The following is a 12,881-nucleotide window of genomic DNA, read 5'->3' on the forward strand; positions in this document are numbered from 1 at the left end:
ATGTAAAATGTAAATGTACGTATCATTAATAAAAAACAAGGGTGCTGTGAGAAGTGAGTAGGCTTCTCACAGAATTACTAACCACCGACTAAAAATGTATTATAGGGGGTACCTGAGCAGAACCAGTTTACTACAAAGGCTTAACTGTATATGATTAATTTGATCTCAATCGGGCAATTCCTAGATAGAAACTTTCTGGAATATTACTCAGATAAATTAGAAACCATATGTGGAATGTGCTTCCCAGCTGGCCAAACATTGCTTCTTAGGCAAATGTGATGAAATGGATTTAACAATGCAAACACTTCTTACTTTATGCATTATGCTGCATTACACATACATGATTACAAGTACAAAAATGCATATTGTGTATTTTTGAGTCAAATTGGTGACAAAACAAATACTATATAAATTTAACATGCTGCTCAGGTGGCACAGTGGTAAAAACACATGCTAGAACCAGAGCTGGGATCTCGAATACATCATATCAAATCTCAGCTTTGCCTGCCAGCTAAGGCTGAGCGGCCACATGAACAACGATTGGCCTGATGGCGCCTGCACAGAGATGAGAAAAGAGGGAGTCTCTCCGTACACAATGCTGAGCTGCACTGCACTCGTCAAAGTGTAGGTGATAAGATGCATACGGCATGCTGCCCACGTTTTGGAGGGGGCGTGGGTTAGCTTCGTTCTCCTCAATCAGAGCAGGGATCAGCATTGGTGGAGAGGATGCATGATGCAATCGGGCAAGCGGACGCGCTAAAAGGGAGAAAAAAGGGGAGAAAATGCATAAAAAAATAATAAAATTTTTTTTAAACATGTATCACATTTAAACTTAATTTGAAATCATCAAGGCATTGAAATAAAATTAATAGAAATAAAATTTGTGAGGCACCCAGGTGGTGCAGTGGGATATTCCGCTAGCACACCAGCACTGAGATTCTGAACTCATCAGTTGGAAACTTGGCATTGCCACTGGTCGCCTGGGCGCCATCTAGCGGGCATAATTGGCAGTGCCTACAGGGAGGGATGACCGGAATTTGTGGGCGGGGTCTTCAAATGCTGTGTAAAGACCCTGATTGACGGATAGAGGCGCCTGTGCAGAGTGCATGGGTGGAAAAGGGTTCCGTTAAGGGCTGCGCGTCGGAGGAGGTGGGAGCAGCAATATACCCACCTCGACTGCAATCAGGGATCCCCCAGTAGAGGAAGACAAATTGACTACACTAAATTGGGAGAAAATGCATTAAATACAATTAGTTTGTCTTTTCCAGCCATATGTTTGGGTAAAGTAAAACAGTTCATTTTACCCAAATGTATGAGTGTGTCATCAAAATAATAATAATTATTTCATATGTAAAAAATATTAATATAGCTTGGAGGGCACATGTGTTGCACAGTAGTAAATTACGCTAGTACACTATCAATACAGGGTTCAATTCTCCAGCTGTGTTATCGACCGGTCGGGCATCTGCTTACAGACATGATTTGGCTATGTATGAGAGGAAGGATTGGAGTCCTCTCCTTGGCATGTCACCACTTTGTGCCCAGAGATTCTAGGCTATGTCTGTAGAAAAATGTTTAAGTATCTTTGGAATAAAGTGCATTTTTAAATGAAAAAACACTTGACTCTACATGCTTACATTCATTTATTCATTTTTACTTACCACTTCATTTTAGACATTATTGGCAGGATCTGTACCCCCTGAAAAGTGGTGCAAGGCAGGAGTACCCCCTGGAAAGACTGCCTATTACAGAGCGTATATTCACTGATAAATATTGTTACACTTATACCTAGGTGGCTGACTTACTGGTATATTTTTGGAAGGTGTATGAAAACTGGAGTATACAGAGGAAACCCACATAGACACTGGGAAAACATGCTAGATGATGGGATGTTGAAAAGGTTTACAACTTGTTTATGTATATGGAATTATACAAAATGATAGCGCTTGACAGTGATGCTACATTTTCAAGTCTAAGTGGCCCTGAACTTAACCCAACTAAACAACTGATTGATTACAGACTGTATTACTCCAACATTTGTGGTTGATCTTTTATAACACTGGTAGCTCAGTGGTTAAAGTACCGGATCCATAACCAGAAGGTTGATGGTTCAAGCCGTACCACTGTAAGTTGCCTCTGCTGGACCCTTGAGCAACACCCTTAGCCTCCAATTGCTATAATTGAATTCAGGTACAATTGTAGAACATTTTGGATAAAAATAACAGAAATGCAAATAAAAGCTCTCCTGGCTGAGTGGACACAGATTCCCACAGACACAATGGAAAGCCTTCCAAGAAGATTGGAGGCTGTTATAGCTGGAACTCCATATTAATATGCACAACGGTGTCCAGAGCCTATTCTAGAAGCTTTGTGTGGAAAGTAAAGAATACACTGTATGAGTCACAAGTAGACACAAGAGCATCACACACTTATATATTCACATTCCCACACTGACTGATGTGAGTAGTCCGTCAACTTTCTTTTTCTTTAAAGATGACAAAAGAACTCATGTGATCATGACCTAGGATGTGCTAAATAGAAAAAGAATAGATGAAGGTTGCAGTAATGTCTGGGGGTTGGAATGAGATGATAAGAGAAAAGTTTATTCATTTATTAGGATTTTAACTTCATGTTTTACACACCTTTGGTTACATTCATGACAAGATTGGTAATTACTGTTAAGTCTTTAATGTCAAACACAGTCATAGACAATTTTTGTATCTTAAATTCACCTCACTTGAATTTTTTTTGGACTGTGGGAGGAAACCGGAGCTCCTGGAGGAAACCCATGCAGACACAGGGAGAACATGCAAAATCCACACAAAACCCGAACCGACCCAAATTTAACCCAGGACCTTCTTGCTGTGAAGTGACAGTGCACGCCCGATGAGAGGAAAGAAATGAGCGGAAAACTTGAGATACTACAGAAGAAAAGGGTTTGTTTGTAAAAAGACAAAGGAGGGAGATTTGAAGAAAGGAAGTAGAATTAGAATGTTGCAGAAAGGCGCCCAGGTGGCGCAAGAGGCATGTACAGCGACGTGAAAAGAACTACGGAGAGAAAAGAGTACAGGAGGAATGAGACGATGCAAGTGGGGAGAGAAGTTTAAAAAGTTTGTTTTGGGAAAAGAGGGTTGAGGAAACAAAAGAGTAATGGATTAAAAAAAAAAGGAAAGAAGGAAAAAAGAGAGAAGAACTTTTAGGAGAGGAGGACTGAGAAAAGGAAAGGGAACAGAAGTTGCATGGGAGAAAGATAGAGAAGGATTGAGAGGAGGGTTGTTTGACAGGAGAGAATAGAGGCGAGGTTAAGGAGGAGAGGTTGCAGAAAAGAAAGGAGGAAAGAAGGGTTTGGGAGAACGTATTGCGCAACACTCTGTTTATTGCCACACGCCCCAGCACTGCCAGTAAATGCTGGTTGGGAACAAATGGGGGCATGGCTTTCCCTCGGGGAGGAGACTTTGACGTAGGAATGATCAGGCGGGAAAACCCCATGTGATTGACTCCAGGGGGCGTGACCTAATCCACCACTTCCGGTGATTAACCCCTTATGCCCCAGGATGGATGGAAACTCCAGAATGTGTCAAAGTCAGTAGTACATTCATTCATTCTTGCATATTCTTTACCACTGGAATCCTGACCAGGACCAAGCGGTGATAAAACATGAAAATGAAACTGGAGTACATTCTGGAAAGACTGCCTATCACTGAGCATATATTGAATGCTCTCACACCTGATCAGGGTCGTGGTGGGTCTGATTCAATTGGCAAAAGGTGGAAAACATCCCAGACAGGTCGTCAGGGCAATTTTTAGTAGATCCAATTGGCCTGACTGCATGACTTTGGACTTGTAGGAGAAAACCCATGTAGACAAAGGAAGAACATGCAAACTCCACAAAGAGGGAATTGAACGCAGGCCTTTCTTGCTGAGAGGTGACAGTGCTACCCATTGCCCCACCATTCCACCCCTTTTAAAACATTTAGGTGAAGTAGCAAGTGACGAATACAATTAAACAGGGTACAACAGTATTCTGCTGATCGTTTGACTGCACTTTTGCTCCTACAAAGCAAAAGTACTTCTGCCTCTGAAAAAGTGACTTGCTTTACGAGAGTTTCCCAGCTTCCTATTTTTTGTAAATATGAATGAAGTTTACTATAGTACACCTCTAAATCACACCCAATAGTAATTAACTCATTAAAACATAGTGATAAATATAATTTACAAATTAATTCTGGAATTACAACTATTACATTAACAAGTTTGGCCCTGCAGTCCAAGAGTTTAAACCAGGAAGCCCAACCAGAATAATGTATGGGTTTATGTTGTGTCAGGGATGGGTCACCTAGTAGAGTGAAAGCTGCACAGCAACATGTTTCCAGAGCATCTGGGTTCTCAATTCTGCTCACTACTGTCTGTGAGGTGTTCCCCCAATTTTTCCTCCAATCGAGACATCGAATTACTCTATTGCATTACGCTTTATCTCTACTGATGTCAATCTCCACCCTGATTGAGAAGAGCCGTGACTAACACACACTGCCTCCAACACATGTGCTGTAGCCAACTGCATCTTTTCACTTGCACGAGGCGAGTTCATATGTGTACGGAGAGCCACACCCTAATCCTCATTATTCCTCGCCTCTGTGCAGACGCTAGCATTTAGCCAGCAGAGGTCGTAATTGCATCAGTTATGAATAGCCCTGGTCCGGCTCCCACTCTGTGTGACCAACAGCCAATCGTTGTTCATGTAGGTGCCCAGCCTGCCGGAAACGTCAGCTCTGGTGTTCTAGCATGTGTTTTTACCGCTGTGCCACCTGAACACCTGTGAGGTGTTTTTTTAAGTTTGTCCTGTGTCCATAGGGGTTTCTTTTGGGTAGTCGGGTTCTCTCTTCTACAAACTTATACAAGGTGAACTGGCTGGGTAAACCCGAAATGCTGGGCTTGGTCTGGTCTGGTTTTCTGCTTCTTTCTCCACAGCAGACCCCACCCATAAGTTCACCTTATTCTTGGGTTGCGCCTCGGTGGGGTTGGGGTGCTGCTTATGCATTGCCCAGACCCCCGGTTTGTGTTCAGGCATCACAAATCTTTACTTTTTCTGAGTGGTTACTAATTGTGACTACCAGTTCCATTTCAATGCTGTCCCTGTTCTATTCACTTTCTCTGGGCTGTGGATGTTTTCGTGTCTTTTATCTGTTACTTTGTGTAGAGCAGTGGTCCCCAACCACCGGGCCATGGACCGGTCCGTGGGTTATTCATTACTGGGCCGCACAGAAAGACTAAAAATGTATTTTTTTCTGTTTTATGGAAAATCACACTCTGAAAGATGTTTTATTTTGAAAAAACGGATTCTCTTTTTTCTTTTTTCTTTTGTTTATGCATTTTCTCCCCTTTTTCTCCCTTTTAGCACGTCCAATTGCCCGAATGCGTCATGCTTCCTCTGCACCAATGCCGATCCCTGCTCTGATTGAGGAGAACAAAGCTAACCCACGCCCCCTCCGACATGTGGGCAGCATGCCGTATGCATCTTATCACCTACACTTTGACGAGTGCAGTGCAGCTCAGCGTTGTGTATGGAGAGACACACCCTGAGAGCACTCTTTTCTCATCTCTGTGCAGGCGCCACCAATCAGCCAGCAGAGGTCGTAACCGCATCATTTATGAGGAGCGTCATTCCAGCTTTTACCCTGTGTAAACAACATTCATTGTTCATATAGGTGCCCAGCCGGATGGCAAAGCTGAGATTTCGAATGTGTGCTAGCATGTTTTACCTGAGCGCCCACGTCGTATAATTTTATTTAAAATCCTCCTGCCCTCGCTGGTCTGTTAAATGATATCTTATACTATATGTAGAGAATGTAATTCTGAAACACATTGGGCCCTTTAAAACCAATAAAGCTTTGTTTGTGTGCACCACCTATCTGTGTGTTGTTGTGTATGTTACAGGATGGCCGTTTCACTGCATGAGTGTACAGCTGACAAAAAAGTTGTTATAAAAATAAAGTTTAATTAGTAAATAATAACTCAAAGTTTTTTTGAACTATGTGTAACTGTTGTCTCAGCACAGTTATTGTACTCTAGTAGTGTGAAACAGTTGTGAAAGTTGCACAACATAAAACTAAAGCCACTATGAAGGAGAAGGAAAGTATTAAGCAACCCAGCAGCTCTGTTCTCCTCCAGAATGGGAAGTGTTTTGAAATGTTGCCCACACAAAAACAACACCAGGTCACTGGGTGTATGGATTTTCTGTTAAACATGGATCAATAACCTACAACACACTTTTTATATTAAGACAAAATCATCTAAATACACATTTTTTTACTTACAACTATAAAGCTAAACATAGCTCTTGTAGTATTTTATTCATAAAAACCTATGAGCTGCACATTTCTCAAAACTTTTGTGTGCTTTATGCAGAAGTTGTTTTTTCGCCATGTGTAAAGTCGCCGGCCACTTGTTTTCACCAGCCAGTGGCAGAATCTCACACAGAGCCGTATCGCGTACAGAAAATTAAGCTATGCTTTAAGTAAATCCCACACCGCTCGTGCCAGCGCCTCGGCCAGATACAGAGATTGCATTTTGTAGCGAAAGTGAGAGGACACCCCATCCAACCTTCACTCCATCAGACATGGCCAGTTGTGTCTGTTGGACATCCAGTCACATCGGTAGCACTGCTGTTTATATATTTTTGATAAGTGCTTTATCCTGAGTACGAAGTTTTTTTTAAAATAATTTAGGCATGTCCAATTTCCTCACTGCATTGTCAATTTCGCCTCATGTACAAGTCACACTGGCTAGCACATATTCCCTCCGACATGTGCAAAACAATCAGACTATTCTTTTCACATGCATACATACAGGCTGTAGATTGCTACATAGAGCATACAAGCATAAATTCATTCACTTATTCATTTATTGTCTCTTTTACCACCGCTTTATCCTGATTAGGATCACGGTTTTTCATTGGGCGAAAGGTAGAAAACACCCCAGACAGGCTGCCAGTTCATTACAATTCATTACAGTTGGCCTAATTGCATGTCTTGGACTTGGGCAAGGACAATGGAGCACCCGGCGGACACTCATGCAACATGCAAACTTCTCACAGAAATGACTGTGGCCGGGGATTTACACCCAGGCCCTAGCTGTAAGGCAGCAGCACTACCCGCTGTGCCGCCCCATACAGACAGATGTATTTCATTTATCCCCAAGGGAAAGGGCTTAAGAAGGATCAGTGACAATATGTACCAACACACACACTCATACATGCTAAACATATTTACACATGTACATAGTGCAACATGTAGTACTGTAGAAACATAAACACATTTACACTTGGTGGTGGTGTGTGTGTATAGGCATGCATGTGTGTGTTACTGTTAGTTGGCTGTTTGGACTGTCTACTGTTCAGGCTGGGAGGCTGGGAACTGGAGGGCATGTTGACTGGTACCATGGCGGAAAGCAGCTAACAGAAAACACCAATAGCATTTCTTAGATCATCTTGGTGGAATGGCATGGCTACTGGTGTCTGTAGAACTCTCAGCTCTGGTGGGACCAGGAAAGATAATTCTTGAGTCTGTCTTAAAATCATTGGGCACAAGGTGGAAATTCATCCAAGACAAAAGTCCATGTCTTGCATGGCATCAAATATTTACCCATACTTAGGCTATTCAAAGTAGCCAATCCACTTACTGCAATGAATTTAATTGGCGGGAAGTACTTAGAAAAGCGGGCAGGGAAAAAACTAAAAGCTAATTAGAAACATACAATATTCGACTCAGCTTTATAATCAGGCTCAGGATTAAACCTGGGACCTGACATAGTGTAAATGTACAGGGCAGCATTACTCTGATTTACTTCTACTTTCTAAAAAACATGCAAAAGGTGGATTAGCTGCTCTAGATTCCCCTAAGTATAAATGTGCCTTGTGATAGACGGGTGTTTAGTGCCTTGTGCACAAAGTTTTCGGGTGGCACCAGATTCATCACGACCCTCCACAAATGCATGAACACAGAAACCTTAGATCTCAGCATTCTCTCTCTAGCTCTTTCAATCCAGCTCTCTCTCAGGCTCTCTCGCTCTTCCACACTCCCTTCCTCCATTGTTATGATAATAGCTTGGTCTTCCTAGTCTCTCTCACTAACTGGTCAGCACCTGTCTGTCAGGTTCTTCTCTCAACTCACCCTCCCACATGTTAGTTTCTACTCCTGCAATTTTGAGGAGCCCCACACCTGGAGGATCAGATGTGCATGTCAGCTGCGGCAACCCAATGAAATAAACAGGTTTAACCGATTTTCTATCCAAATCCTACCCGTAAACCACAACCGACAATGATACAGTCTCTCAGTGTGCCAAGTTTCCTCATGTATTCTGTCTACTGCACTGTGATGCAATGTTTTTTAAAGATGTTATCATGCTGTTTAAAAAAAAAAAAAAAGGCCAGGTTTCTTTATTTCATTCTGATTGTGGTAAATTATTGCATTCATGAAGTGGTGAAGTGGCTGGTTTATTGGTTCATAAAAATGAGTTTATTGAGGTTAAGTACATGTATGAGCAGCCCAATTATATGCTTAATACTCATGAGTAGTGCTGGGTTTTCATGTAGGAAATCTAATAAAAGGATTCATTTGGACAATTAAATAACTTAAGCTTTATTGCTGGAGCACTGAAATTTATTTTATAATTTATGTCCAGTATTTATTTGTTGTTAATAATCAGGCTGGTGATCACAGCCAGGTCCAGGCAGAGGCGAATTAGGCAGCTGTCTAGGGCTGATTAGGACAGATGGGGTCAAACAGAATATGATTTCCTTAAGATACTTCAGCTATTATTAACTCTACTACTACTACTACCTCTTAACCAATAATAATAACAGCAATAATAAAATTAATAGTAAATTATGCTAGCACACTACTGTAGGGATCCAAGGTTCCAATCCTCAGAGGTACTTCCAGCCGAACTGGTGTCTGTTATGTCTATGTCTGAGGAGCGGGAATGGTCGAGGACCTGAGATGGATTATAATGGAGATGGAAAATAATTATAAAAATGGTGATGATAATAATAATATTTGAAGTGAGTTCTTTTCAGATGAGTTATTACAGCCCAAAAATAACATTCCACTGGCTGTTAGGTGTAGGTAGGTGGATTGGCTACTTTGAATTGCCGCCAGATTAGAGCAGGTGCTATGTAGATGTGTGAATAAATGGATGATGCACTGGAACTGATGAAAGTATAAGTAAATAATAAGATATTCAGCTAGCAATGATGTACAAAAATTTCCGGTTCACATTTAGATGAGATTTGCACACAAAAGCCAACACTTATGTAAACCTAACTGCTCATGCGTTTAGCAATAGCCATGCAGAATAAATAAATGAATAAATAGAACAGAATAGTGCAGCATACAGTGGAACACCACATCTACATTAGCTAATGTTTTTATGACTGTCAATGCCATAGTGAATTTACATTGTCATATCATTAAAACCTTTAACCTTTAATACCTTGTGGATGTGGGCATTGTCATCCTGTAGGAGACCACTCCAATCAGAAAAAATAGTGCACCATGCTGAACATGTATGTCACAAATAACAGGGCAGCTGTAGCCTGGTGGTTAAGGTACTAGCCAGTAATCAGAGGTTCAAGCCACACCACTACCAGGTTGCCACTGTTGGGCCCCAGAGCAAGGCCCTTAACCCTCAATTGCTTAGATACTTATGTATACTGTCACAACTGTTTAAATAAAAGTGTCTGCTAAATGCTGTAAATGTAAAATAACTTTGTATTGACTTGACCTCTACCTCAATCCATGCAATGCACCTGTCTGGAAGCACTTGAACTCATTTCACTTTACATCTTCCATCTTACGTCCATGCAGACAGTGGTTTGATTAATTTTATACTTAATGTTTTTTTCTGTTGCATTACAAATTATATGTGAGCAATTGAAACACACAGCCAGCTTAAAATTGCCTTGAGTTATCGGACCATTTCATTCAGTCCTGCTGGTGCTGCACATCTGTAATAATGATACTGGATAGTTTTTATAATTTTTATATTAAAAGTGATATTCTTTTTATGAGTTTATCTTTCTTACTTAAACAATTGTAATGAGAACTAGTTGCAGTTGGGCTGAGCAGCGGCTGGGGCGTTGTTGGTCCAGCCTTGACCCTGGATCCGGAGAGCACTGAACTTTGTAGACTATTGACAGTGCCTGTGTGTTTTAGATAATTCTGCTTTACTGCTGACTAAAATGTACAAAGGACAAACCTGTAAAAGGCCCCGACAAAGCCTTTAATATCTTAAGAAGATACTCCTGTGACAAGAGATAACATGCACATTAATTGAATTAAATTGCTGTGTATACTTAGTAGGTTATTTAAGATAGTAAAATGACTTAACCGAACTGTCATATAAAACTGATATGGCTGTTGTGGTGATTTTAACAATAGATGTTTATTTACAGATCTCCACTGCATACTTCTAATAAATATAACACATGATAATATACTAAAATGATTATATATAATTGGCATATTGTAAAATTTGGTAATTCTGATATTAAATGTTTTTTGACTGATTTGTATTGCTTATTTCTATTGTATGTGGTGACATGGTGACAGAGTAGGTTCCTGAGATCCTGAGTCTGAGCCTGTTTAGAGTCTGTCCTCCTCTGTGTAGAGTTTGGTGTGTTCTCCCCAAGTATGTGTGGGTTTAGTCTGGGTATTAACAACATGCATTTGTGAGTGAGTGATTGAAAGTATGGATGTTTACTTCCCTGGAATTTTATGTCTCTGATTTATTAAACAGACATTGTTATTAGATATTAAGTGATTTTTATTATATACATTATTATGTACATTATAATAAGCTACATTTTATTGACTAGTCATATTGTGGTGGTAAATGTGTCTAAGAGAAGTATGAACAAGTTCAACATTGTGGTGGAATTTGTTGCATTGTGTTTAGCCTACCGCATTCATTTGCCCAGATTATAAATATTTCTGTTTGATCCTAGTAAAAATAAAAATACAAAAATAAAAAGGACCTCACAGTCTATAAAAACAATAATTATATTTATATGATATCTTTATATTTGTCTAAATTAAGTGTCAAAACATGAACATACAAAATAAGTAAAAAATAGATGTAATTAAAACCAAAGACAATAGGATCAAGGAAGTACAAATCTTTTAATTCAATAAAATATTATATAGCAATAGAACATAGGAACATATTTTCCCTTATTTTCTTTAGCACACTTCTTCATTGCATGGCCAATACTGTTACAATGCGTTGCATCATACATCTGCAGTACAACTCTTCCCTAGACAGACACTGCCCCAGATCGTGAGGGGAAAAGGTTTTTTTTTTTTTAAATAACAGAGTATTATTTAAACAGTAGACATTTTCACCCATACAAAAATACTGTACAGAGAAACAAAGTACTCAACAAAGTCATCAAGCATGAGTGTGTTGCGCAATCCAGGCGCCAGTCCCCCTCACACACTTTCGCTTTTGTAAACATATTCTTGATCAAATGTTCGTCGTTTTTATTCACTCTTTGGAAAATAAATTTGCAGTCATTTAGGAAAAAGCACTGTGTTAGCACTGTCCGGTTGCAGAAAGCAGATTGCGCAGGGTTGTCAGCTCTCTTGACAGCTGCTCCACGCGTTTCTGAAGGCGCTCGTTTTCAGCCGCCAGCTCCAGAACCTTGTGCTGCGTCTCCATGTTGCGCACTTTTGCTTTGTCTCTGCTTTTGCGCACCGCCAGATTGTTGCGCTCCCGCCTGAGCCGGTACTCCTCGCTGTCCTTCTCGAGTCTCTTCTTTCCTTTGCCCGATGATGGCATTTTTCCTCCGGGCTGCGGAGATCTGGCTTTGCTGGGCGTTGCGGGCGTGCTGGGCGGACTGGAGCATGAAGAAGATGCGTTGGAGATATTGCCCAGACTTCCACTCGGGGCAGACTGGTACTGCAGATACGAGCGCATGTCGAAACCTCCTGAACCGTCCATTCGTGGCTCTTCGTCGGCTCTCCACTGACTTTTCGCGTAAGCGCCCAGGAAATCGGGGCTGAACACGGTGTCCAGGCGAGTCTCCTGCAGCTCCGGGTAGCCCAGCTGGCTCCGGTGCGCCTCCGTGTAGGAAGCCTCAGAGACTCGCTTAGCCTTGGGGTCCTCGCCGAAGTCCCCGAACAGCTCCTGGCTGTGGATCGGCTGCTGGTAGTGAAGCCCAGTGTCCAAGTAGATGCTTACGTCGATCGCCTTTTCGTGCTCGGAGATGCCGAGTTTCGTCATGGAGCCGTCAGTGCTGGGTTTATACGCGCCGCCGTGGACGGGACTGAAACCACTATGGAATGCGAGGCTTTCGTAAAAACCCACTACTTCCATGGATCTTAACACCCGCCGGATTGCGGCAGGACGCGCACTCAAGGGCTGGCTGCCCTCACCAAGTTAACAGGCGCAAACTTGCCCAAAACAAAACAGCTACACACACACAACGAACCCCTATTTCCAAAATCTCACTGCTAAACACTGCGATCACTGCGACTATCTATATTTCAGCTCGATCGCTCCTGATCACCACCGTGCGCTGGTAGAGTAGCTCGCTGACAGTCCCATGTGTCAGCCCTTCTGTTTATATGTCTTGGTGAAAGCAGGCGTGGCTCTGACAGACACCTAGTTCCGGCAGTACACGCACGACTCCTAGTGCAAACCGGCCCAAACCTGCTAAAGCCTCTGTGTCATTTTCCCCTTCTGAACCAAGTACACCAATACAAACAGACCCAATCTTTAAACTAGATTTGATACCAAACAGCATAAAAATAGTCCTGAATACAACAGCCAAGTAAAAAAAAGTGGAAGCAAAGAGAGACAAGAACTTAGAGAACCTTATCAAT

At 41.6% G+C, this 12,881-nt stretch overlaps 1 protein-coding gene and 1 long non-coding RNA gene across 2 annotated transcripts in view; one reads left to right on the plus strand and one right to left on the minus strand.

Moving 5' to 3' along the window:
* The window catches only part of LOC134317716 (uncharacterized), a 33,947-nt gene extending 28,041 nt beyond the window's left edge, over window positions 1–5,906 (plus strand). Inside the window, exon 3 of the long non-coding RNA XR_010013264.1 lies at window positions 5,396–5,906. This is a non-coding gene — a long non-coding RNA (uncharacterized LOC134317716). The remainder of the gene's footprint in view (window positions 1–5,395) is intronic.
* A 5,252-nt stretch (window positions 5,907–11,158) lies between these two features.
* Window positions 11,159–12,609, minus strand: cebpb (CCAAT enhancer binding protein beta). Its single transcript, XM_062999052.1, has one exon. It carries the CDS (start codon window positions 12,370–12,372, stop codon window positions 11,590–11,592), a length of 783 nt encoding a protein of 260 aa, XP_062855122.1. The 5' UTR covers window positions 12,373–12,609; the 3' UTR covers window positions 11,159–11,589.
* Window positions 12,610–12,881: the final 272 nt, after the last annotated feature.

Source organism: Trichomycterus rosablanca, chromosome 7 (assembly GCF_030014385.1).
Source record: "Trichomycterus rosablanca isolate fTriRos1 chromosome 7, fTriRos1.hap1, whole genome shotgun sequence".
Taxonomy (NCBI): domain Eukaryota; kingdom Metazoa; phylum Chordata; class Actinopteri; order Siluriformes; family Trichomycteridae; genus Trichomycterus; species Trichomycterus rosablanca.

Bases quoted from the DNA above. Each gene is read 5' to 3' on its own strand.
- cebpb (XM_062999052.1), bottom strand. From the start codon at position 12,372: ATGGAAGTAGTGGGTTTTTACGAAAGCCTCGCATTCCATAGTGGTTTC.